The sequence below is a fragment of the Sphaeramia orbicularis genome, chromosome 24 (assembly GCF_902148855.1).
Source record: "Sphaeramia orbicularis chromosome 24, fSphaOr1.1, whole genome shotgun sequence".
Classification (NCBI taxonomy): domain Eukaryota; kingdom Metazoa; phylum Chordata; class Actinopteri; order Kurtiformes; family Apogonidae; genus Sphaeramia; species Sphaeramia orbicularis.
In genome coordinates, this window is record NC_043979.1 from 38,350,556 (window position 1) to 38,376,590 (window position 26,035).

At 36.0% G+C, this 26,035-nt stretch overlaps 1 protein-coding gene across 1 annotated transcript in view; it reads left to right on the forward strand.

Annotated features, from left to right (window-relative positions):
- Positions 1-26,035, forward strand: part of adgb (androglobin) — a 126,424-nt gene that overhangs the window by 15,369 nt on the left and 85,020 nt on the right. Inside the window, exons 5-11 of the mRNA XM_030128232.1 lie at positions 6,623-6,694; positions 6,958-7,134; positions 11,092-11,231; positions 14,142-14,228; positions 20,327-20,481; positions 23,250-23,326; positions 25,731-25,905. Coding sequence (XP_029984092.1) covers positions 6,623-6,694; positions 6,958-7,134; positions 11,092-11,231; positions 14,142-14,228; positions 20,327-20,481; positions 23,250-23,326; positions 25,731-25,905 — 883 coding nt within the window. The remainder of the gene's footprint in view (positions 1-6,622; positions 6,695-6,957; positions 7,135-11,091; positions 11,232-14,141; positions 14,229-20,326; positions 20,482-23,249; positions 23,327-25,730; positions 25,906-26,035) is intronic.

A 26,035-nucleotide genomic window follows, 5' to 3' on the forward strand; every position in this document is an offset into this window, starting at 1 on the left:
AAATATGTTTCAATTCACACAAAAAAAGTAACAAGCGCTGTGCAAGAATCCCAGCTGAAAAAAATAGCCCAAATATTAAAAATATCCTTAACTTTTTGTTTGTAGTTTATGTGTTTAAATGCATGAAAACCTTAGATGTTTGTGCATATTAGGGAAACACAATCTGCAGTGTGAGTTTATTTTAATGCATTTAAGGTTAACGAGAATGAAAATGTGTTGCTTTTTTTTTTTTTTTTTTTTTAAATTAAATACACATACAGTCGTGGAAAAAATTATTAGACCACCCTTGTTTTCTTCAATTTCTTATTCATTTTAATGCCTGGTACAACTAAAGGTACATTTGTTTGGACAAATATCATGATAACAACAAAAGTAGCTCATAAGAGTTGAATTTCAGAGCTGATATCTATCCATTTTCATGGTTTTCTTGATAATAACCCAAATCACTTCAGTTCTTACATCAATATCTATGGCATTGTACTGACAAAAACAGCGCTTTTAGGCATTCCATGTTTTCTTTTCTGTCTGTTTTAGTCGCATGATACACACAGGAGTTAATACTGGATTGCATAACCATTGTTTTTGATGACTTTTGAGGGTCTAATAATTTTTTCCAAGACTGTATGTCAGAGGGAGAGCTGGGATTTTGTAGTACTTTAAACACAGCGCCAAACTGGAGCATATACATGGGAGTTGATGTATGGAGAAGGAGGCATATCAGGCATGTACAGGACTGTGCAGAAGTCTAAAGCCACCTCTAGGTTTGTTGTTTTTGCAGGGTTGAAATGAGCATACATATTTATTTCTCATTTCCGTTACATTTACATTTATGCATTTGGCAGACGCTTTTTTCCAAAGCGACTTACAAGCTGAGGATTAACAATTAAGCTACAAAAACAAGAAAATATAAGAAAAATATGCACAGCTGTAAAAGACACCCAAAAAACTGAACTAAATGGGTTTTTAAAGGTTAAAGTCACTATTTAGTGTGACCCCTGACCCCATGACCCCTCCTTCATAATCATAAGGTTGAGATATAAACCAGTACTCTTATGGGCAAGTAAAGTATGAGACAAAAATGTAAATGTGGATGTCAAATATAGTCTTTTAAAACAATGAAAATCAATCGTCTCTCACGTTTGTTTTTTTTGTTAGACGTCATTTAGAAACAGTAATGTTAGTTGTAGGACTCCCAAACTTATGTATGAGCTACACATGACAAAATAAGTCTATCTTAAGGTTGTTTGTTATTTTTCACCCAACATGTTCACTGTGCCCAGAGACTGAGAAATGCATATGTGTGGTCATTAGAACTTTGCTAAACCAACAAACCTCATGTTGGCCCAGGACTTTTGCACAACACTGTATGGAGCAAGTTACCAGCTGAACTGGCTTACAGGAAAAAAACAATGGTATAGAAGGATTCTTGATTAACCCATAAAGACCCAATGGTACTTCTGTGACAGCTCCAAAATACCCTTTTCTCTACATTTAACCTTTCTCAAGTGATTTATCACCATTTATTATGACGTAATCTTCTGTATTTTGCGGTTTTCCAGTGAACATCAGGTATTTTTTTATATTTAATTTACTGATCATATAGATGTTCATAAAAGCTCACATTAAAGTTGAGTTATTATATCAGAAACAGAAAAAAAACTGAAGAAAAAGTGACTTTTTCAGCAAAAGTGTGAGACAAAAATGGAAATGTGGATGTCAAATATAGTCTAAAGTCAATATAAACCAAGTCTCTCAACTCACTATATATTTTTTATTAATAATTTATTAATTTTTTTATCAATTACTAGAAATTTCAGGCCCCATTTGAATTCCAGGCAACCCCCAGGTTGGAAAATCCTGATGTAGATGTTCATAACAGGTCAGATGTAAGTTGAGGGTTATTCTATCAAAAACAGAAAACTGAAGAAAAAGGGACTTTTGCAGTAAAATACATCTATTACTGAACATAAACCAAGCATCTCCATCCGCTGTCATTGATCCAACTCCATGGGTTTTACTGGTGAATCAATGCTGTAGAAGATGACGGTGTTTCCATGGTAACTATGGAGCCTCTGAACGTCCAAATAGGTCATATCTGATAACCATGAAAAGATGACAAACTGTATTTTACACCAGTTATTTACATGGATTGATAGTATTAACCTTTCTTAAGAGATTTATCACCATTTACTATGACGTAATCTTCTGTATTTTTCGTTTTTCCAGTGAACATCAGGTATTTTCTTATATTCAATTTACTGATCATATAGATGTTCATAAAAGCTCACAGTAAAGTTGAGTTATTATATCAGAAACAGAAAAAAACTAAAGAAAAAGTGACTTTTTCAGCAAAAGTGTGAGACAAAAATGGAAATGTGGATGTCAAATATAGTCTAAAGTGAATATAAACCAAGTCTCTCAACTCACTATATATTTTTTATTAATAATTTTTTTTTTTTTTTAATCAATTACTAGAAAATTCAGGCCCCATTTGAATTCCAGGCGACCCCCAGGTTGGAAAACCCTGATGTAGATGTTCATAACAGCTCAGATGTGAGTTGAGGGTTATTCTATCAAAAACAGAAAACTGAAGAAAAAGGGACTTTTGCAGTAAAATACATCTATTACTGAACATAAACCAAGCATCTCCATCCGCTGTCATTGATCCAACTCAATGGGTTTTACTGGTGAATCAATGCTGTAGAAGATGACGGTGTTTCCATGGTAACTATGGAGCCTCTGAACATCCAAATAGGTCATATCTGATAACCATGAAAAGATGACAAACTGTATTTTACACCAATTATTTACATGGATTGATAGTATTAACCTTTCTTAAGTGATTTATCACCATTTACTGTGACGTAATCTTCTGTATTTTGCGTTTTTCAAGTGAACATCAGGTATTTTCTTATATTTAATTTACTGATCATATAGATGTTCATAAAAGCTCACAGTAAAGTTGAGTCATTATATCAGAAACAGAAAAAAACTGAAGAAAAAGTGACTTTTTCAGCAAAAGTGAACATAAACCAAGTCTCTCAACTCGCCATATATTTTTTATTAATAATTTTTTATTTATCAATTACTGGAAATTTCAGGCCCCATTTGAATTCCAGGCGACCCCCCAGGTTGGAAAACCCTGATGTAGATGTTCCTAACAGCTCAGATTTAAAGCTATACCGTATGATGTGGCATTTTTACACTTTTCTTTTGTCATCTTAAAATGCTCCTAATAAGCATGTGTCAAACTAAAATGTAAAAGAAATCCACCAGGTATTGAAACTCAAAAATGTTTAATTCTCATATATTTCTGATAAAAGTCTGACCAATCATTTTAGTCGGTCCGAATAAAATGATTGGCCGAACCTGGCTGAGCCTCCTGTCAATCATCCAGTACGGCCGTCCAGCATCCGATCTATTATCGCTGTCTCACATCCGATATGTGTCCCTCTGAATCTGACGCTTCACTCACGCTGCTCCTGTGACTGACCACAGTCTACTGTCTAGGATGTGTATGGATAGAACTCAAATGCACATGTGGAAGGGAAAAAAAAACGGATTTATGAACAGAAACAACAACAAAGGGGAACAAACGGGAGTCTGATGAATGAAGGATGGAGATAAAAGTCCGGAAGTCAGCTGTACTGGACTGAACAGGTCTGCACAAAGCTCAGCTTTTATGACCATGGGACTCATACAGGTACATGTACATGGTGTCACACAATGTAGGATTATGTGGATGATAAATGTATGGACTATGAAACCTCAAATGTCCACGGAAAATTCGCGGAGGCCGCGCGTTCACAGTGCGCGCGCCCGTCGCACCTCATCTCCGTGGTGCAGTGAAGACACTGACCCAGTACCGCACAGACCACACCCTTAAATACAGGGTCTACTGATCTAACAGGGGCCGCGGGCCCGCCGCAGGTGGATGATGCATCTGATTACTGAGGGAGGGGTCCGCGGACACACCGAAGTGGACCGGACCTGCACCTCTGCTTCCTCCGCGCGCATAAGGTGAGAGAAGGCGAGCATCAGAGCTCAGGCAGGGGGAAGTGGGCGGGGCTTTGGAGGGAGGCGGGTTGTTCATGTTCAAACTTTCACTAAGTGCTGTGAGAAATGCCACATCAGTAGGTATAGCTTTAAGTTGAGGGTTATTCTATCAAAAACAGAAAACTGAAGAAAAAGGGACTTTTACAGTAAACTATATCTATTACTGAACATAAACCAAGCATCTCCATCCACTGTCATTGATCCAACTCCATGGGTTTTACTGGTGAATCATTGCTCTAGAAGATGACGGTGTTTCCATTGTAACTATGGAGCCTCTGAACGTCCAAATGGGTTGTATCTGATAACCATGAAAAGATGACAAACTGTATTTTACACCAATTATTTACATGGATTGATAGGATTAGTGGACCAATAGGTATTAAACATTTTAGATCAGTAGATGGTTGAGGTCGATGGTGGATGTTTGGGTCTTTATGGGTTAATAACTGATGAATGATTTGGAAGATTTAGTCACAAGGCGATATTTTTCAACTTTCCACACAACAAAAAATGCATTACCAGTCGGAGACAAGACTAGATGAGCGATGGTGAGATTAACTGTTGAGACTTGTTTGGACTGTCATTTGCATTTCTTTTACTTTGCATAATGCCAAGCCTTTACTAAGTGCATTTTTTGCTGCTCTTTCCAAAATGTAGTGAAGAAAACCTGGCTCTCCGGCTGCTGCCAAAGTGCTTTTAATTGCAACACTCCACTTTTCCATTACCCCTCTCTCCGTGCATCTCGGAGCAATTAGGGGAAGCTTCCTGCAATTTTGAATTAGTCCCTACCAGGTCACAAGATGCCTTTTCATTCAAGATTTCATAAGGATTTCATTAATTTTATACAAGAGGCGCACAAGCTAATCACAAAAGTAATTAGCAATGCAGATACAGGCGACAGCTCTTCTTGATCTCCTCTATTCATCAGTCTTTACCAGTCTGCTATTTGTGGAGATGACTCTAAGTTTGGCTACTGCCATGGTGATGACCCACAGCCGACCTCTGACCCATTAAATCATGTTTAATTAGTTACATGGTTGAGTCTATTAACATGGTAGTCAAATATTCATCACAAGGTTAGGCTGGTTTACGCCCTGCATGTGTGAGAGATCGGGTCAGATAAAGACGTGCAGTCAGCAGTATTCTCCATCTGGCTGAGCGTGGCACTGATATGAATGGTTTAAATTATTTGCTAAATCAAGGCGGATAAAGTAAGATCTGAACAAGTGGTTCCAGGCACAACAAACCCCGCCCCTCGCACATATTGTAGCTTGTTTTGGCATCGATCCAGCTGATGTCATCATGTCTATGCATGTGCTGATGTCAGCATATCAGTTGCTTCTATATATGTGCCAAGTTTGAAGTAAATTGAAACAAAATTGATGTTTTATAGATGTGAAATTTCGCCCATTACAAGTAAATGGGAGAAAAAAAAGATTGAAAAAACTCATAAGAAATTTTAACTTTGACCTACTTTCCTTGAAATGTAACCACATCTATTCTGGGTCCCTGGCAATCTATAAACCCAATGTGGTAAGAAGTCAACCGATACTTTTGCTGCTACAGGCATGTGAAATTCCGCCTATTATAAGTAAAGGGGGGAAAAAAAGATTGTAAAAATTCATAAAAAATGTAAACTTTAAATTTGCTTCATACTGGGAAAACTAGGTAAACTACATCACACCCTATAGGCCTGATTTTGTTTTCACAAATTAGTGTTCATGTTGAATGGAGAAGATCACTCCGTACCTTAATAGTATTTTTAATTTTTTATATTTATTTGGTTATTTGACAAAGCAAAAATACTATTCTGGCATATAGAGCAGACAACAAATATGTACTATATGAACAAGTGATGTACTGAATGGGAATGTCTGATACTAAATGTCAATAAATAAATAAATAAATAAATAAATAAAAAACCAAAAAACTTTGACATACTTTTCCCAGAATGTAATGACATCTATTTTGGGTCCCTGCCAATCTATAAACACAATTTGGTATGAATTCAATCAATAGTTTTACTGCTACAGACATTTGAAATTTCACCTATTATAAGTAAATGGGATAAGAAAGATTTTAAAAATTCATAAAAAATTTGAAGTCTGACCTACGTTTCCCAAAATATAATCAGATCTATTCTGGGTCACTGGCAATCTATAAACCCAATTTGGTGTGAATTCAACCAATACTTTTGCTGCTAGAGTTTAAACAAACAAATAAACAAGAAAAGCACTTGGAGAGCGCAGACCTCCACCAAGACAGATCTGTCCTCCCCTCCCCGGATCACCACCAAAATTTTATCATTTCTTCCTTGTGCCAGTATCAACATTTCCTGAAAATTTCATGAAAATCCATCCATAATTTTTGAGTTATCTTGCTAACAAACAAACATGCAAACACACAAAGCAAAGTGATCACAATGCCTCCTGGTGGAGGTAACAAACAAACTGAAGTAAAAACAATACCCCTTGCGTCCCCTTCAGGGGAAGGGGTAAGAATGCTAACTTCTCTGGCGGATGTTTCAAAATTGTGCCTGTAATGAAAATTATGTGTTTTATTTCAGGCTCCCTCTGTTGTTGAAAATCAAACAACCTTTGACCTAATTTCCTCTAATGATCATCTGATGTGCAGCGAGGTTAGTTTTCCATTATTTAACATCTCAGAAGCTTTTCACCAGCTAGTATTGACGAGCACCTAGAAAGTATAATTCAGATGTAAAATTTAGTCACTTTTGGTTGACAGAAAAGAAATACACTGAGATGCTTCAGTGACTTATTGATTTAAATGAATCACAGATCAGATACTTGGGGATTCAGCAAATAGATTCACACATTGGTTCATAATTAGGCATGTAATTACTCTTTCTCTCCTGCCTTTTTTTTTTTTTTTTTTTTAAAGCTGATGAGGTGGATAATCAGTGAGATCTATATTGTTTGGACACTTTGTGGAAATGCTCCTGAAGAAGAAGGTGGTTGGAGGCCTTGGGAGCACATCTACTCACTTTGCAAGGTTGTAAAAGGTCATGTGCCACTATACAACAGCTACGGGAAATATGTGGTCAAACTCTACTGGATGGTAAGCCTAAAAATATAAACACAAACACAGCGACACAAAGCCTCCTTGTTCTCATTTACTAGACTTTTTGTTTTGATAGTGAAAGGTTCAATGTGATATTCACAGGTATCAGCATCTAGTGGTGAAATTACAGATTGCAAGTTCTTGTAAACCCCTCATCTTACTGTCCACTATGATGTTCATTTTGAATTTTTTGATTAAGGGGCCACATTCACCCCAATCTAAACTCAAGTGGACCGTATCAATAAAATAATAGCATAATAGCCTATAAATAATAAGTCCAAAATTTTCTCTTTTAGTTCCAAAAAATAACATTAAATCATGAGAATATTTACATTTACAAACTATCCAAACAAAAAAAAAATGAACAAGTGGTGCCGGGCACAACAAACCCCGCCCCTCACACATAGTGTAGCTTATTTTGGCATCGATCCAGCTGATGTCATTATGTCTAGGCATGTGCTGATGTCAGCATATCAATTGCCTCTATATATGTGCCAAGTTTGAAGTAAATTGAAACAAATTCATGTATTTCTAGACGTGAAATTTCGCCCATTATTGGTAAATGGGAGGGAAAAAAATCATTAAAAAATTTGAACATTGACCTACTTTTCCCACAATGTAATCACATCTATTTTTAGCTCACTGACAATCTATAAACCCAGTGTCCTATGAATTCAACTAATAGTTTTTCTGCTACAGACATTTGAAATTTGGCCCATTATAAGTGAATAAGAAAAAAAAAAAAGATTAAAAAAAATTATAAAAGATTTAAACTTTGACCTATTTTTCCCAAAATGTAATGACATCTATTCTGGGTCCCTGGCAATCTATAAACGAAATTTGGTATGAATCGAACCAATAGTTTTGCTGCTAAAGTGTTAACAGCGAAACAAACCGAACCAAAAACAATAACCCCTTGCCTCCCCTTCGGGGGGTGGGGTAATAATGCACTGTAATGTAATACCGAATGCTACTCACCATAAAATGGGAATAAGAAGCATGGAGGCACAACATGGTGGACTCCCTCTAGATATAAATGCTTACTTTAACTCAGGTGACTACAGGATAATGAAAACAGAAACCTTTAGGGGGATCTGCAGTTAGATCCTCCTTAATTTCACAGAATGAACATTTAATGTATGAAAAATGCATGTCATGGAGCCAATTTGGGCACATTTTACACATTAGAAGTCATATTTATTGCAATGGACGATACAAGGTGATGTTTTACCGCTCAGCAGACCCTAGAGGATACTGCAGATGAGAAAGGAATGGGAATGGACGGAGGATGGGAGGGGGAAGGGACGAGAAATCCTTATCCACTGAAAGCTCAAATCAATCAGTCTCACTGCTGTTCCAAAAGTGGTTCGGCTTCATACTTTTCCTGATGAATAGATAAGGCTTAACTGGAGTCAGCTGCTTTTCAGAGGACTACATTCATACTGGATATCTACACCCAGTCGGTCTATGAACGTCAGGAAATCTTCTGGGTGGACTTAATATAATGCTGCATTGTTCTTAAAGGGGTCATATTTTGCTAAACCCACTTTTATTAGTCTTTGGTTCATTTATTTGTGTATTTGGACCCTAATAGTTCATAAAGTTTGAATTTGAACCCCCCAGGTGCTGCAAAGCTATCTTTATATTCGTTCTGGCAAAAATCGAGTGGATTTCTACAACCTTTTTTAATTCCTGCTTAATTTGTTACGTCTATAACTAGTTGCGTCACGACATTTGCATATATAAGGTCAAGACTTCCAGTCCAATCCAACTTTATTTGCAAAGCACTTTAAAACAACTGCAGTGGACCAAAGTGCTGTACAGAAGAATAATTAAAACCAAAATAGAAGAATAAAATACAGAATAGATTTAAAGACATAGAAACTGTACAAAAAAAGAAAAAAGTGCTATACAGAAGAATAAATAAAACCCAAATTAAAATAAAATACAAGAATAGATTAAAAAGCCATACAATTAAAAACAACAAAATAAATAAATAAAATAGATAAATAAGAACAATAAACCACTACCAAAGAAAAACAATAGAATAAACATAGTACCGTCAAACATCTTACATGGCTTCAAATGACGAACATTTCTCCGAGTATGACGTAATTTTTTATCAGCAGCAGCGGTTGGAGTAAAAACTGAAAATATGTCCAAACTTTGAGCCAGTTACCTAAAATGTTCAGTTGTTGGTTGTATTAACAAACAAAAATGGCTGAACAACAAAAGCAACAACAAACTGGAAGGGGTGGGGCGTCAAGTGGCTCATTTGCATTTAAAAGGCCAGCGCTCAAAACGACCTTTCTGGTGTCATTACTCTGAAATATTGTTGAAGATTGGCCCGTGGAGTTGAATTAATGAAGAATTCAGACCCAAGCGTAGTGTTTACTGTTTATGTAGACCACAGGGAAATGTTTGAAAATGCAGAATTCCATTTAAACAAAGCAAAACATCACTCCTGTAAAGGTATGTTTGCAGCGACACTGCATCATAGACAGGGAACGACCTACCTGTGCATTAATGTTGAACAGTGAGCAGCTAAAAAAGATAGTATTCAGTGACGCTGTGTCTCTTGCTTTGACAAACAAGCATGACAGGGTTGTAGGCAGCAGACCCCGTGCCAACCATAGCACGCTAACAGATGGTTGTTGAGATGGCATTAAGCACCCGGCCCCAACCCCCCCTCTTGTGTTTCTTTGCCCATGAGCTTTGTCCCTCGCTCATCTGATCCTTCATTGTTTCTCGCCAATCTTTTTTTTTTTTCTCCTACTCTTTATTACATAACACAAATGTGAATATTCCTGCCATTCTCGTGTCCACACACTGTTTTTTCACCAACTTCAAATTGCATCTCCTTGCGTCTTTTCCTCCCTTTTCCAACTCGCCGTTTTTTTGCCCTGTGTGTTTTACCCCGTATTTGGAGCGCTTCAGAAATCTCCTCGAGGTGATGGTTTGACAAGAAAGTGGAAGAACAAACAGGGGAGTCCGCTCGCATCGCATGTGCACGCTGCTCTGATAGATAAGGATGAAGCACAGCTGCGAACAGTCTGTCAGATTACTCCCCGCTTGTGCTCTTTTTCCCTACAAGCAGTGTGACACAGCCTGTTAACTGACCAAACCAGACACAGCATGTAATGAGCACTTACATCACACGAGGTTCTAAAATCAATTATTAGGTGGCTCGCTCTGGAAATGTGGGACCTGTCATTTAGATATACTGTATAGCCCCCCAAAAAAACCCCACCAAGATCACAAATACAAGCTATATGCAGCCGATCTGGGCAAGAGGGCCAGAAAATGAAATCTTCTTTTTTTTTTTTTTTCAAGACCTTAAAGGAGTGATATTTTTCTTTTTTTAAATAGAATTATGCATATTAAAACATTTCCCTGTGGTCTACATAAACTGTAAATGCTATGCTTGGGTCTGAATTCTTCATTAATTCAACTCCACAGGCCCATCTTCAACCTTATTTCTGATGCTGCATGTATTGATTTTATTTTAAAATCTTGACTGTTTCTTGTGCTTTAGCTATCTTACTGTGCCTTACATCTCTGTATAAGTACTGGCCACATTTGAACACCTGCAAGTTTTCTTTACCTGTGAAAAATAAGTAAAAAGTTAAAAAATAAATAAATAAATAAATAAATAAGAAACGGAAGCTGCGTGCCATATGTGTCTAGAGAAAGACAGTTACAGTTTATAGTATATTCCAAGAGTATTTCAAGAAGCAAACAGGCTGCATTTTTAATTTTTTGCTGAACAAGAACTATCTCCAGAAGCACAATCTCAGTTTTGTCATGTAGTCGTTTTTCATGATTTTCTTTGCCTAATCAGTAGAATTCAATCAAATGAATTCAGTTGTAATATATACATGATAGTAAACGTTTATGCCTGTTATTGTGGTTTATTTAGGAACTGCTAAATGTGAATTTTTTCCTGTCTTCCAGGGTTGTTGGAGGAAAATAACGATAGATGATTCAATGCCATTTGATGAAGAGAATAACCTGCTCCTACCTGCCTCCACATGCCAGTCAGAGCTGTGGCCAATGCTCTTAGCCAAAGCACTGATTCAACTGGCCAATGCCAAGTAAGTTACTGTGAATTTTTGCACACAAAAAAAATCTGTCAGCATCTCAGTATTACCTCAAGGTGTTAGGAAACCAATGTTATAGTCTTAAAGTAAGATGGTTTCAGAACAGAGTCTTATTGTCTTGTTCCAAGTGTTCCTGAGCATGAAGAAAATACAACTACACAGGAGGTACACTAACCCATTGTACTAAGAGTCTGCACACACTAAACCCAGCTTATGTAAAGCACAACACAGAGTTGTACTAATGCCTTGTTTCACACAGTGGGGTGAAGTAAAAGCACTAATGCCATACTGTGAAAATACCCCATTTTATATATATATACAGGGTGGGGAAGCAAAATTTACAATGAACATTTAGTGGTTTTTTTCTCAGCAGGCACTACGTCAATTGTTTTTAAACCAAACATATATTGATGTCATAATCATACCTAACACTATTATCCATACCTTTTCAGAAACTTTTGCCCATATGAGTAATCAGGAAAGCAAACGTCAAAGAGTGTGTGATTTGCTGAATGCACTCGTCACACCAAAGGAGATTTCAAAAATAGTTGGAGTGTCCATAAAGACTGTTTATAATGGAAAGAAGAGAATGACTATGAGCAAAACTATTATGAGAAAGTCTGGAAGATACTATTAAAGAAGAATGGGAGAAGTTGTCACCCCAATATTTGAGGAACACTTGCGCAAGTTTCAGGAAGCGTGTGAAGGCAGTTATTGAGAAAGAAGGAGGACACGTAGAATAAAAACATTTTCTATTATGTCAATTTTCTTGTGGCAAATAAATTCTCATGACTTTCAATAAACTAATTGGTCATACACTGTCTTTCAATCCCTGCCTCAAAATATTGTAAATTTTGCTTCCCCACCCTGTATGTATGCATTCAAAATTGTATTTGAGTATGTAAATATTATCAGAAAAACTTAAAATGTGGTAGGAAAAGTTGTCATTTTGCTTAATATACCTGCTACATTGGATGGTGCATTTTACTGCTGTTTATTTTTAACTATTTTATGTACTGCTGTGTAGTGTAATCTTCAACAATACATCATATTCTATAGATTATCATTCAGGAAGCACTATAATTATTGGCACTGATAATTTTTGGTCCAATGTTGAAAAAAATTACATCATTCAGATTATTCCGATAAAGTTTTCACGAGAAATCTTCGTCGGAAGTCTTGACCTTTTATGTGCTCTTTCTTGTTTAGCCACCTGTGTTCGTTAATACAACCAACAACTGAACATTTTAGGTAATCGGCTTGAAGTTTGGACATATTTTCAGTTTTTACTACATCTGCTGCTGCTGATAAACAATTATGGCGTACTCTGACAAATATTCATCGGAAGTCTTGACCTTATGTGCAAATGTCGTGGCGTAACTAGTTATAAAACCTAATGAATTAAGAAGGAATTAAAACAGGTTGTAGAGATCCACTCAATTTTTACCAAAATGAATAGAAAGATAGCTTTGCAGCACCTGGAGGGTTCAAATTCAAACTTTTGGAACTATTACAGTCCCCAAATACACAAATAAAAGTACCAAAGACTAATAAAAGTGGGTTTAGCAAAATATGACCCCTTTAATGGTTTACAAATTTGTCGCAGAGGGTTATATAAACGTTCCATTTTTCCCAACGTTCTTCACCCAATTCTTTCTGCAGTCGTATTGTGTAGGTCACCTGTTCTAGCAAAGAGAGATGTTTTACAATATTGATAAAGACAGTCATCGGTGGACATTCTCCCTTAAGCCAGTATTTTGTAATGGTCTTTTTACTCGCTGCCAGCAAGACCTTCAACTACTTTTAAAGTTTAAAATACGGACCCCACTGAGTGGCTTTTGCTGACTCGGCTAAACCTTCGTTTGACCTAATCTCTGTCCTGGGCTGTGTCAAATTTGGTGACAGACAGGCAGCGTGCGTGTCCACGATGGGGCAACATGGCGTGTGTAAAGGTGGCTGTTCCTGCGTCTACAGAAGGTTGAAGCATAAATGTTTCATTCAAGACAGGAAACAAAGGAGCCTCTCTCCTTATGAATCATTCATTAGTCATAGTGAAAATTCTTTGCTCGGAACTACTACCAAACTTCGCTCAGGTGTCTGCTGAAACGCAATGTCTATTCATAAAAAAAAAAAAAAAAAAAAAAAAAGAAAACAAGCTGCTTTATTTTGTTGCCGAGTTGCTTTTTCGTACTGATTATAGACTGTGGTATTACCGATCAAGGTGTATTGATTTGACTCCCTGCGATATCTTGACAATGGAGTGGAATAAGTTGCCACACATCCCAAGAGGACCAATTAGAGTGCTGCAGCCATCTGTTTCAACCAAAAAAAAAAGGGTCTGAATGAATATATTCACGCTGGCATACCTACATTCTTAAAAAGCAGCTCCGGAATCGCAATTAAGTTTCCATTGTGCAATATATTTCTCTTTGTAGAAGTTAAGCAGAGCCCTTTTCCTTGACATTAACTCATGGAGATAGGTGGATGAAGGTACTAGTTGATTATGATTATTAAAAGTGTCCATTTGAAGAGTCCGCTGAGTTAATATTTATGACTACACAGGAGCTTTTAAAACGTGCTAGAGTTCATCCAAGTTAAATGTCATTCTGCAGCTCCGTGTAAAAGGAAAAGTGAAAACACACATCCTTTCGATATGTCAGAGAAAGAGGACACGAGAACAATTTAATATCCATTTGTTGTTAGTTTCCTAGCAACTGCACTCCCAGGACTTAAAACGGCTGAAGGGAAAGCATATTGTGTACTGTTTTGTTTTTTTGTTTTTTTTTTCGTAATTGAAACCGCAACCTTACAAGTTCTGTCTGAGGTTCGTCAAATGTTGATATGAGTGTTTTGTGTTTCTTTGTTCTTTTAACCGTCGCTGTTGTTTTTGTGTTTATCTTCCAGCGTATTATTAGAGGTCTGCGGAGAGGTAGGCGAGTTCACCTTCATCCACGCTCTCACCGGCTGGCTTCCAGAAATCAGTCCTATAAAGTAATGTCCTCACCAGATTACTCCACACACACAGACACACACTTCTTTCTTTCCCAACTCCTACACACTCACATGCCCTAAAACATGAGCATATACACTCCCCAGTCGAACACAATATTTCACAGGACCACTTCTAGCTTTGATTACAGGACATATTCTTTGAGGCCTCGTTTATGGCATATACTGCTGGTGCAATGTCACGATAAATGTCACATTGATGATGAAGAGTCGGAGCGCTGTGTAAAGTCTACTCCATCACAGCCCAAAGATTCTCAATGGGGTTCTGGTCTGGACTCCGCGTTGGCCAATCCATGTGTGAAAACGATGACTCATGCTCCCTGAACCACGCTCGCACAAGCCCAATGAGCCTGATGAATCCTGGCATTGTCGTCTCGGAATATGTCTGTGTCACCAGTGAAGAAAAAAGCAAATGATGTTCAGACTTGGTCATTCAGTGGATTAAAGTAGTTAGGAAACGGAATTTTTATGAACACAATCAATCAATTCGTCAAATTTTATTTATATAGCCCCAAATCATAATAAGTTATCTCACGACACTTTATATTTAGAGCTGTTCAAAACCAGACTCTTAACCAGTAAAGACCCAAACATCCACTGGTGACCAAAATCATCAACTGATGTAAAATATGTAATACCTGTTGATCCACGAGTCCTACCGATACATGTCAATAATTTGTGTAAAATACAGTGTGTCATCTTTTCATGGTCATCAGATGTGACCCATTTGGACGTTCAGAGGCTCTGGAGTTACTATGGAAACACTGTCATCTTCTACAACATTGATTCACCAGTAAAACCCATAGAGTTGGATCAATGACAGTGGATGGAGACACTTGGTTTTACATTCAGTTATTGATATCTTGGCCGTAAAAGTCACTTTTTCTTTGGTTTTCTCTGTTTCTGATATCACTGTTCTACAATTTCTTAGAAAATAGACCCCAAACCAAACAACACAATCAATCAATGAATCAATCAATCCATCAAGTTTTATTTATATAGCGCCTAATTATAACAAAAGTTATTTCATGACACTTTACATTTAGAGCTGTTTGAAACCAGACTCTTAACCCTTAAAGACCCAAACACCAATCGGCAACCAAAAGCATCCACTGATCTAAAATGTTTAATCATTTCTATACCAGTAATCCTATCAATACATGTAAATAATTGGTGTAAAATACAGTTTTTCATCTTTTCTTGATCATCAAATATGACCCATTTGGACGTTCAGAGGCTCTGTGGAAACACCGTCATCTTCTACAACACTGATTCACCAGTAAAACTCATTGAGTTGAATCGATGACAGTGGATGGAACTGTTTGGTTTATGTTCAGTTAATGATAGATTTTACTGGAAAAGTAACTTTTTCTTCAGTTTCACTTTTTCTTCACTCAACTGTACTCTGAGGTTTTATGAACATCTACATGATTAGTAAATTAAATGTAGGAAAATACCTGATTTTCACTGAAAAAACACAAAACACAGACGATAATATTACAATAAATGGTGATAAATCACTTAAGGACGGTTAAGTATGGAGAAAAATGTATTTGGTAGCTGACACAAATGTCACACTGGGTCCTTATGGGTTAAGGAATATGAAATGCTTTTTTCATGAAGTATATCCAATCCCATCCAGTCCAACTTTATTTGTAAAGCAGTTTAAAACAACTGCAGTGGGCCGAAGTGGAAGAATACAGAAGAATAATTAAAACCAAAATTAAAGAATAAAATACAGAATTGATTAAAAGACATAGAACTGTACAAAAAAGAAAACAGTGCTGTACAGAACAATAAATAAAACCCAAATAAAAGAATAAAATACAAGAATAGATTTTTTTAAAAAATGCATAAAAAGCCATACAATTTAAAAAAAAAAAAAAAACAAAAAAAAAAACATAACAATAAACCACTACCAAATAAAAACAATAGAATAAAAATAATACATTCAAGCATCTCACATGGTTTCAAAAGCCAAGGAGAAAAGATTGGTTTTAATTATTTAATTTAATTATATCAACAATATTTAGCTTTTATTCTTATAGACCCTATTGAAAGAGAAACTCAGGTTCTCAGGAAAATCGCCACTAATCAATTAATCATAAATCAATCGACAAAAGGTCAACCAACTAGTGATTAATGAATAAACCGATAATTTGCATCCCTAGCGTCCAGTAGTAACATCACGCAAACAAGTGTATCTTTCTTTTGGATGAAAACGACTGAGGTCTACAGTGTAAACAAGGAGACATGTTACGAAGAGGTAAGAAGACGGTGTAGAGCATCTCAGCTTGTCAGTGATGGAGCTTTAATGGGGCAACACTGTTCTGGAGTGAAGCCGGGCCCAGGGAGACCTATTCTCTGCAGCCCAGCAGGTTAGCCGCTGTTAGCAGATCGCCTGGGGAATCTATCAACACATACAGGCAGTGCGTGCATGGCTGTGTTTGTGTTTCAGATTGATTCATGACACATCCAGCCTTGTACACACTCAGCCACACACACACAAACACACTCTCACTTTTTATTTACATCATCTCCTACTGCGGTGTTTAATTATGACGCTATGGTGGTGTGCTAATCATTGATAAAAAAAAAAAAAAACGCGCATTGTATTCAATGTTCTGACTGACACTTAGAGTAAGCACAGAATAGATGTACCACAGAAAAAACAGTTAAAAAGAAGAAGAACATGACTATTTTTGTCATTATTCTCTGGTGCATTATTATCAGCTGCTGTATAAGAGACTGCTTGTTGGTTGTTTTGCATTTTGTTGAAGGAAGACCTACCACAAATAGTAAAGTACCAGCTGTTATTTAAACTACATCTGAACCAGTGTCTGTAGTAAGAGCTGGAGATACAAATCACAATGCAAAATGTTCTTGCAGACTTTCACATTCTCAACACGTGAGAACAGGGGTCTCAAACATGCGGCCCAGGGACCAAAACCAGCCCGACAAAAGGTCCGATCTGCAAAAATTACACTGAAGATATTGACAATCAAGGGTGTCAGACTCAGGTTTAATTCAGGTTCCATATACAGACCAATATGATCTAAAGTAAAGGCAAGGCAAGTTTATTTACTTTTTAAAAAAGCCATAAAAATATTTGATAAAAAAAATTTAATTTTCACCACTGCATTGTTTTAGATAAATATAAATTTCTTAATTTTAATAATTTTGTGAATTTTAAAAATGCTTGCCTGATATTTAAAGTCTTGCATGGACTTGCCCCTCCTCCCTTGACAGATTTTATCAAATCCCGCTCTGTCAGTGGGATGGTCACCAGGGTCACAGCTCGAGGAGACTGTGAGGTGCCACGCAGGTGCACTACTTTTGGACAAACTACACTTTCAGTCATTGGGACTGAATATTGGAACAGTTTACCACTCAACATAAGAAACTCACAATCATATGCCTCCTTCAAATCACAACTTAAACATTGGATGAAGGAAAACCAAGCCTGTGACCATCAGTAGATCATCCTCACTGCGTTGTTCTGTGTGTTTTAGGATGTTTTGTATTTCTGTCTACTGTCATTTTATGATGTCTTTTACAATATTTTGCCTTTTTGTCAACTGTCTTTCCTTTCACCTGCCTAGGGACTACAGATGGAAATTAGCACTGCTGCTACAATCTGGCATATTTACAGCTGCAATTGTTGTAGATGTTCATTAATATGCACTGTCCCTATTAAATAAATAAATAAATACATTTGTATAGCACATTTCATGTAAAGCACAATTCAAAGTGCTTTACATGAAACATAAAAGCATCACAGGAGAGGCATAAAAATACATTTAAGGTGAGACAGTTAAAATAAAAAAACATTAACATTAAAAACCAAAATAGACATTAAAATCATCAGCGATAACGTGATTTTAAAGTTAATTTAGAACGCATTATTTAAGAGTTTAAGAGAACTGATAACATAATAACCTATAAAGAGTACCAACTCCATTTTTCTAGGTTCAACTGGACTAGTTTTGCTCTTTTGAAGCAAAACTAGTCCAGTTGAACCTCAAAGAACTACCAAGAACAACAATGACCTGGACAAATGAGAAATTGAATGAAAAATTTTTCTTATGTAAGTTCCAAACTCCAAATTTTTTACCAATATTCTGCCTGTTACCACATGTTTTTGTAACATTGTGCATAATGCACATGTATAAATGATAAGTTGAGGCGTAATATTGTTAAAACTGCACTTATTTTTCTTACAAAATTAATTTTTTTCAGGTGATTCACATGTTTTATGTTAAAGGATAGTTTGTGAATGTAAATATTATCATAATTTAATGTTTTTTGTTGCACTGCACTGCAAACATCAAAATCTTACCAAGTGTATTTTTCTCATTTCTAGTCAAAATATCTCATACTTAAAATAAGACAAAATCACCTAAAGAGTAACTTTTCAGTGAGATATAAGAACTTATTTTTAGACAATAGATCTCAAAAATCTGATTTCAAGAAATTTACAAGATCATTTTCACTTGTTCGATTGGCAGATTTTCTGCTTGAATTAAGCAAAAAAAAATCTTGAATTAAGAAAAAAAAATCTTGAATTAAGAAAGAAAAATCTTGAATTCAGGGAAAAAAATTATTGAATTAAGCAAAAAATCTTGAATTAAGCAAAAAAAAATCTTGAATTAAGCTAAAAAAAAAATTATTGAAGTAAGGGGAAAAAATTATTCAATTAAGAAAAAAATCTTGAATTGAGCAAAAAAATCTTGAATTAAGCAAAAAAAAAATCTTGAATTGAGCAAAAAAATCTTGAATTAAGCAAAAAAAATCTTGAATTAAACAAAAAAAACTTACTTCAAGAAATCTTACCGAGATAATTTTTACTTGTTCAATTGGCAGATGTTTTTGCTTAATTCAAGATTTTTTTTTTTTGCTCAATTCAAAATTTTTTGCTTAATTCAAGAATTTTTTTGCGTAATTCAAGATTTTTTTTGCCTAATCCAAGATTTTTTGCTTAATTCAAGATTTTTTTTTCCTTAATTCAAGCAAAAAATCTGCCAATGGAACAAGTGAGAATTATCTTGGTAAGATTTCTTGAAATAAGATTTTCAAGCTCTATTGTCTAAAAATAAGTTCTTATATCTTACTGAGGTGATTATGTCTTATTTTAAGTGTGATGAGATATTTTGACTAGAAATGACAAAAATACACTTGATAAGATTTGGATTTTTGCAGTGTAAAACAAAGAGAAGAAGTTGTCATTATTTATATATTATGATGCTATTACTTTAGTGGTCTAGTCCACTTGAGATCCAATTTCGCTGAATGCGGCCCCTGGAAGAAATGAGTTTGACACCCCTGCATTAAGAATAATAGCATCAGGACAAAATAGGTAAGATGGTCATTTACACTGAAAGGGAAGTAAGTTTGCATTATTCTCTATGCATTTTATTCCAATCATGCATAAAGATTAACCGTACTGTTTCTGATAACAATGAGTTGAAATAATGGGCAGAAAACCCACTGCTGTCAGCCTGAGTGTGTTGAGATGGCCCATAAATCAGGCTTACAGAGAGCCTGGAAAACAGCCACTTGTGTGTTGACTCCAGTTTCATACTTGATTGATTTCTTATACGGATGCACTGATTAGTTGCCGTGTCGGATTAATCAGATCCAATTTGCAGATTTTTTTTTCTGATTATTGCTATTTGTATTTTGTATCCGGTATCTGAGGAAATAAATTCCTGTCTTTCCGTCTGTAGCTTCCTCTCTGTTCTGCCCATGGTTCCTTGCAAACAATAACCAGTGTTACCTAGAAAGTTTAGCGCATTTAATGTCTGAGGGCAGATCATTTCTTAAAAAAAAAAAAAAAAAAAAGCATTGTAGACCAGTGTTATTAGCCTCGCATCTTTGCTCACTTCCTCTTTTTCATGTCATTGCTCAGTCTCCTTTGTTTACATTGTGATATTTCTGCAGCTGTAGTTGACAAACGGTGAGTTTGAACAGGGTTTGCATGTGGGAAACTTTTATTTGTCCAGACAACACTTTCAGATAATCACTGCTGTCTCCTGTTGCCTCTAACAGATTTTTTTTTTTTTTTGCTCCCATCCCCTCAGGACCACAAACCTGGAAAAAATGTGGGATTTCTTACAAGCTACCATTCTCAAATTAACCCACCCGGATGAAAGTGAGCCGGAGTCAAAGCCTCAAAGTGCAGACTCGAGCCTAAATGAAAGCAACAACCAGCTCCTAGAGCCGGAGAAAAGCAAAGGTCAGAAGTATTCCACTGTCAGACACACAGATACACACACACACACACACAGGCGGGAACACAACAGCTACACACACATCCACAAACATACATTTCAATTACACCCTCAGATTGCACGTTTAATCGAGTGAGTCAATTAAGTCGTGCATCTATTAGGCTGTAATCATTTCTTTGCACTGAATAGCTTTAGTGCTCATTTTATTAAGTAATGAGCAGGATGTTTCAAAATGATAAACTGTCTACCGTATTACAAATGCCTCACGTCTGTGCGCGCACACTGTGTATATGTACAAATGAATGTGAATGCACAATCTATATTTTCCCCCTCCTGCATCCATAATTCAACTTGTGTGGAGCATGAATGAATATTTCATTGTCCTACAGAAACTTGCACTTATCAATGGTTCCATTCACTCGTAGCAGTGATGATGCTAATACATATGCAGCCCTCATTGTATTTTTTTTTTTTTTTTTTTTACCAGTTCTAGTTCTTTATTCACTATTTCGCCATAGTGTGAAACACCTCAAATTCTGCATCCTCGCATCAGTCGCCGGTGGTCTTTCCTGTTGTTTCAAGCATCACTTCCTGTTTCCACATGCTCATGCATTATGGAGCGCATTGAGGGCTATTGCGTGTATGGTGGACAATAAATAAACCAGCAGAGGGAGCAGTGGCAGGGTGAATTATTTGGTGTTCCCGCAGGGCAAAAGAGCCTCCGAAGGCAAGTGTGGTTATCTGATGAAAGCAGGATGGAGACGTGTCCTCAGAAAAGGTAGCGTGAAGTTAATTCAGGTCAAGAGGCTAGGTTTTAGTGAGATTGTACCTTTTTAAATTTAGAGAAAATATCTTTGGAAATCTGAAAATTCAAAGAGAAATATCTTAAATATGTTTCAAATTTGCTCGAAAAATGAAAATCTGTTTTTTTTTTTTTTTTTTAACAACCTTATCATTTTTCTACTGTGGCCGACAAGGGCCAAATACATTGCAACGGCCCAATGTGTCTCAGTTTGAAAAAACAGCTGGAAATACTGTAACGATGCAAATTTACAAACTCAAACACAAGTCTCAACGAGGTACAAAAAGAGGAACGTGGTGCAAATGAAAAAATGCGTTGCAAGAAACAAAAACACATACATAATCATCAAATGCTCTGCAAATAAAGAAACGGCAAAAGAAGAAAACAAATGCACACAAATACAAAAAACTGCGATGGCCCAGAGGTGCAACAGCCCAAAAAATTATCCACTATAAAAAAAAGAGATTGTGATTTATTTAAAAAGAAGTATCTGAAAAATAAATATACCCCTTAAATAAAAATACACTTGCATAAAAAAAATCTCCAAAAAAAAAAAAACAAATTTTGCAAAGAAATAAAATAAACTTGTATGATTTTTTTTCAAATAAAATAATCTCCTCAAATAAAATAGACTTCTATTAAAAAAAGTGTCTCAAAATAAAATTGAGCAACATCAAAAAATTATACTATGAAGTTTTATATTTTCAAACACTCTTTTTTTCTATGAATGTATAATGTTTTGAGACCCTTTTTTTGTAAAAGTCTATTTTATTTGAGTAGATTATTTTATTTTTTTTAAAAAATCATACAAGTTTATTTTATTTCTTTGTACAAATTTTTTTCTAGTTAAAAGTTGCTGTGTTTTTTTGTTTTTTTTAGGAGATTTTTTTTTTCATGCAAGTGTATTTTATTTAAGGGGTACATTTATTTTTCTGATTCTTCTTTTTAAATAAATTACAATCTCTTTTTTTTTTTTTTTCTTATAATGTATAATTTTTTTGGGCTATTGCCTCTCTGGGCCACCATAAAAAACAGACAGACAAAAAAAAACAAAAAACAAGACTCAAACCAATCTGTGTTGATCATTATGGTCATAACACCAACATTCTGGACCTCTGGCATAAGAAAAAAGTCCTAGCAGTCAGAATATGGTGAAAAGCATGTTTTTTAATCAAGTTATAAAGCAGTGTTTGAAGACAAAACGCAAAAATAATGACATTTTGTGACTTAGCTGCAGTGTGAACCGTCTTTCTTTGCATCTCGCTGTCATATTCACCCACCTGCTCTTGACAGTAATCTGTCCCTCGCTCTTTCTGAAAATCCCACTTGTTTACAATAATTAAAGTGTTGGAGATTAACATAATGTGATGACATGCATACACAAAGTGGTATTAATTCAAAACATTTATGCTTTAGGGAAATGCCTCAGATTGCTCTTGCAAACGCATCTACACATTCTTCCTCTCTCACTGTGTCACTTCCCATTGTTTTATTCCAATGAAATGCATAAATCAGAACGCATAAATCACTGCGTAGTGTGAGAACCACTTCTGTGTTCAATTCTTAATGTGTAGCCTTTATTATATATAACTCAACCAGCGCTCTTCTCTCTTCACAAGGGCCCTTTAAATTGATTTTCCATGTCTTCTGGCCTATATGCTTCTTATATGATGCACCATAAGAGGACCAGGTCTTCCACAGACAACCTTGATACCGTCTCATTGCCTTATTTATACCCATAGATAGTATGATATGACCCCAGGGTGGCAAATTTACCATATTTAGTTTTTGTTCATCAACTTTTGATGGCCACGGGATGTAGCGGTAGTATAGTAATAAGAATGTGCTATAAAACATTTACAGTGTCTGACTCATGTAGGTTTATATTCCTATGCATATTCATGTTGTGTTGTATGCTTTTCTGAGTTTGCACATGACATTAGGTTTACCTTCCGATTCTGTGCTTCTCAGACCCCCCCGAGATTGTGGTGTGTGCCGGCTACTACCCTTTTCAGCTGCATAAAAAGTCCTCGGAGTTTGGCCAAATGGTATGACATTTCTGAATTTATTCACCCTTGTTGGCTTTATATAAACACTTGCTAATTTAATACATGTTTTGTACATTAGTTATACTGTTACGAGGCGTATTTGCATCCATTAGAATTAAAGTGTAATGTAATTCTGCATAATATGGTTGAGGTCAAGAGGAAGACCTACTGTGTGAGGTGAATCGATGGTAGAAATAATCCATTTAAGGTTCATCTACTTGGAGACATTCTTTATTTCATTTTTACCCCGACCCCCCAAGGGAAGGCAAAGGTTCGGTTTGTTTGTTTAACACTCTAGCAGCAAAACTATTGGTTGAATTTACACCAAATTTGGTTTATAGATTGCCAGTGACCCAGAATTGATCTCATTACATTTTGGGAAAAATGGGTAAAGTTTCAAATTTTTATGAATTTTTTAAAAATCTTTTTTTCCCCCATTTACTTATAATGGGTGAAATTTCACATGTCTGTAGCAGCAAAACTACTGGTTGAATTCATACCAAATTTGGTTTATACAGGGTGACACAAAAAAACGGGAACTTTTTAACAATCCAATAAATCCAAGAGTGATGGAAGAAAAATATTTTATTCATAGTAACTGAAACCTTAAAACATGCCATTTAAGAAACAATGATGGAATTTTCATTTTTTTAAAATGACTTCCTGTAGATGGCGTCCTCCTGTACGAATGCATTCTTGAAATCTGCTGTTGAGATTCCTCATTGACCGCTGCAACATCTCAGCTGGGATACTGTGAATTTCATCCTGAATTCTCTGTTTTAACTCATCCAGAGTTCTTGGTCGAGTCGTGTACACTTTACTCTTGAGATAGCCCCACAAGAAAAAATCACAAACGGACAAATCTGGTGATCTAGGGGGCCAGGGAACGTTACCGAATCTTGAGATCACACGGTTACCGAACAATTCTCGCACAGCCGCCAATGGTTACTAAAATGGGGGTGTGTTTACTTGCTCAAGGTCACTGTCTCGCAGTGCTGCCACTTGCTCATGTCTGCCAATACGCACTTCAAAAATTCCCGTTATTTTGGGTCACCCTGTAATTTTTAAAAAATGAAAATTCCATCATTGTTTCTTAAATGGCATGTTTAAAGGTTTCAATTACTATGAATAAAATATTTTTCTTCCATCACTCTTGGTTTTATTGGATTGTTAAAAAGTTCCCGTTTTTTTGTGTCACCCTGTAGATTGCCAGTGATCCAGAATAGATGTGATTATATTTTACGAAAAGTAGGTCAAAGTTTAAATTTTTTATGAATTTTTAAAATCTTTTTTCTTCTCCCATTTACTTGTAATGGGCGAAATTTCACATGTCTATAAAAACATCAATTTTGTTTCAATTTACTTCAAACTCGGCACATGTATAGAGGCAGTTAATATGCTGACATCAGCACATGCATAGACATGATGACATCAGCTGGATCAATGCCAAAATAAACTACAGTACGTGCAGGGGGCGGGGTTTGTTGTGCCTGGTACCACTTGTTTGTGTTTGTAATCACTGCTTTATTTGACAGGGTTGTGCACATTAATCAACAAAAAACATAAAACAGGGTTAATTTTAATCTCTTAAAAAGATAGCCTAAAAGTAGAAACAAACTGCATAAAAAAATAAATAATACAATAAAATAAGAATAAAATATAAAATCCAACACAAGGCACGAATCTATACTATATATAACAGCTGTAGCACTAAATAAAGTAAAAATAAAAGTACACTATGGTCGCATATCAGCAAGAGGCAGGTACAGCCTATTTTTAGTGATCATGTGTTTGGCTGTTTATGAGCCAAACATGTATTATGTAACATGTAGGATTTGAAAAAGTAAATATTTGACAGATTTTTTTTTTCCCATATTTGGCCCACAATTATTATTATGATGGTACATATGTTATTCTATCACATCATAATAATGTTGTGAATAATGATGAAGTCTCATAAATATTTTTTCAGCCTAAATTTGAACAAACATAATGTGTGTTTTGTTGCATTGCCATGTATCTTCTGTATTTGTCACTTCTGTCATGTCACAGTATTATATAGAATGCTCTGAAGCCCCATCACAACAGAGGGTGATGGAGATGAAACACTGCAGTGCTTATGATCTGGGGGCATGTTGTGTTCTAGTTGGATGCTTTTCCTCAACAGGCTTCACTTGGTTTATTATTTACACCGATACTAAATCTGATTGGAGGACAGTTTCCATGGTATCATTTGCTTGAGGTGTATATAACACCTTCATGTTCTGATCTTTGAACGTACAGTAATTCAATTTAACAGTTTACTTCATTTACCTGTAGAGTTGACTATGGTGTTACAGTACATGTTCATTGCAGCTTCATATGTTGATATTTCTTTGCATTGTGTGTGTGTTTGGGCATGCAGGCTAATTCTTCGGAGTTCCTACGTCAGTACAGTCTGTCCTTGATGTACAGTCACATCGTCTTGCTGACTCGGACCCGGGCATGCCCACTAGAACCACCACCCAAACCTCCACCTGTGCCCAAGTGGAAACTCATCCGCCCTCGCAAGAAGATCGTGGTCACTGATGAACCTCGGAGTGAGTGAAATTCTGGAGGAGGAGGAGGAGGCCGGAAATAAAATATGATAAAATCGAATTTGGAAAGGAAAAGAGGTGAAGGGGTAACCAGGCATTTTAGACAATAGGGGGGAGGATGCATGCAGGGGAG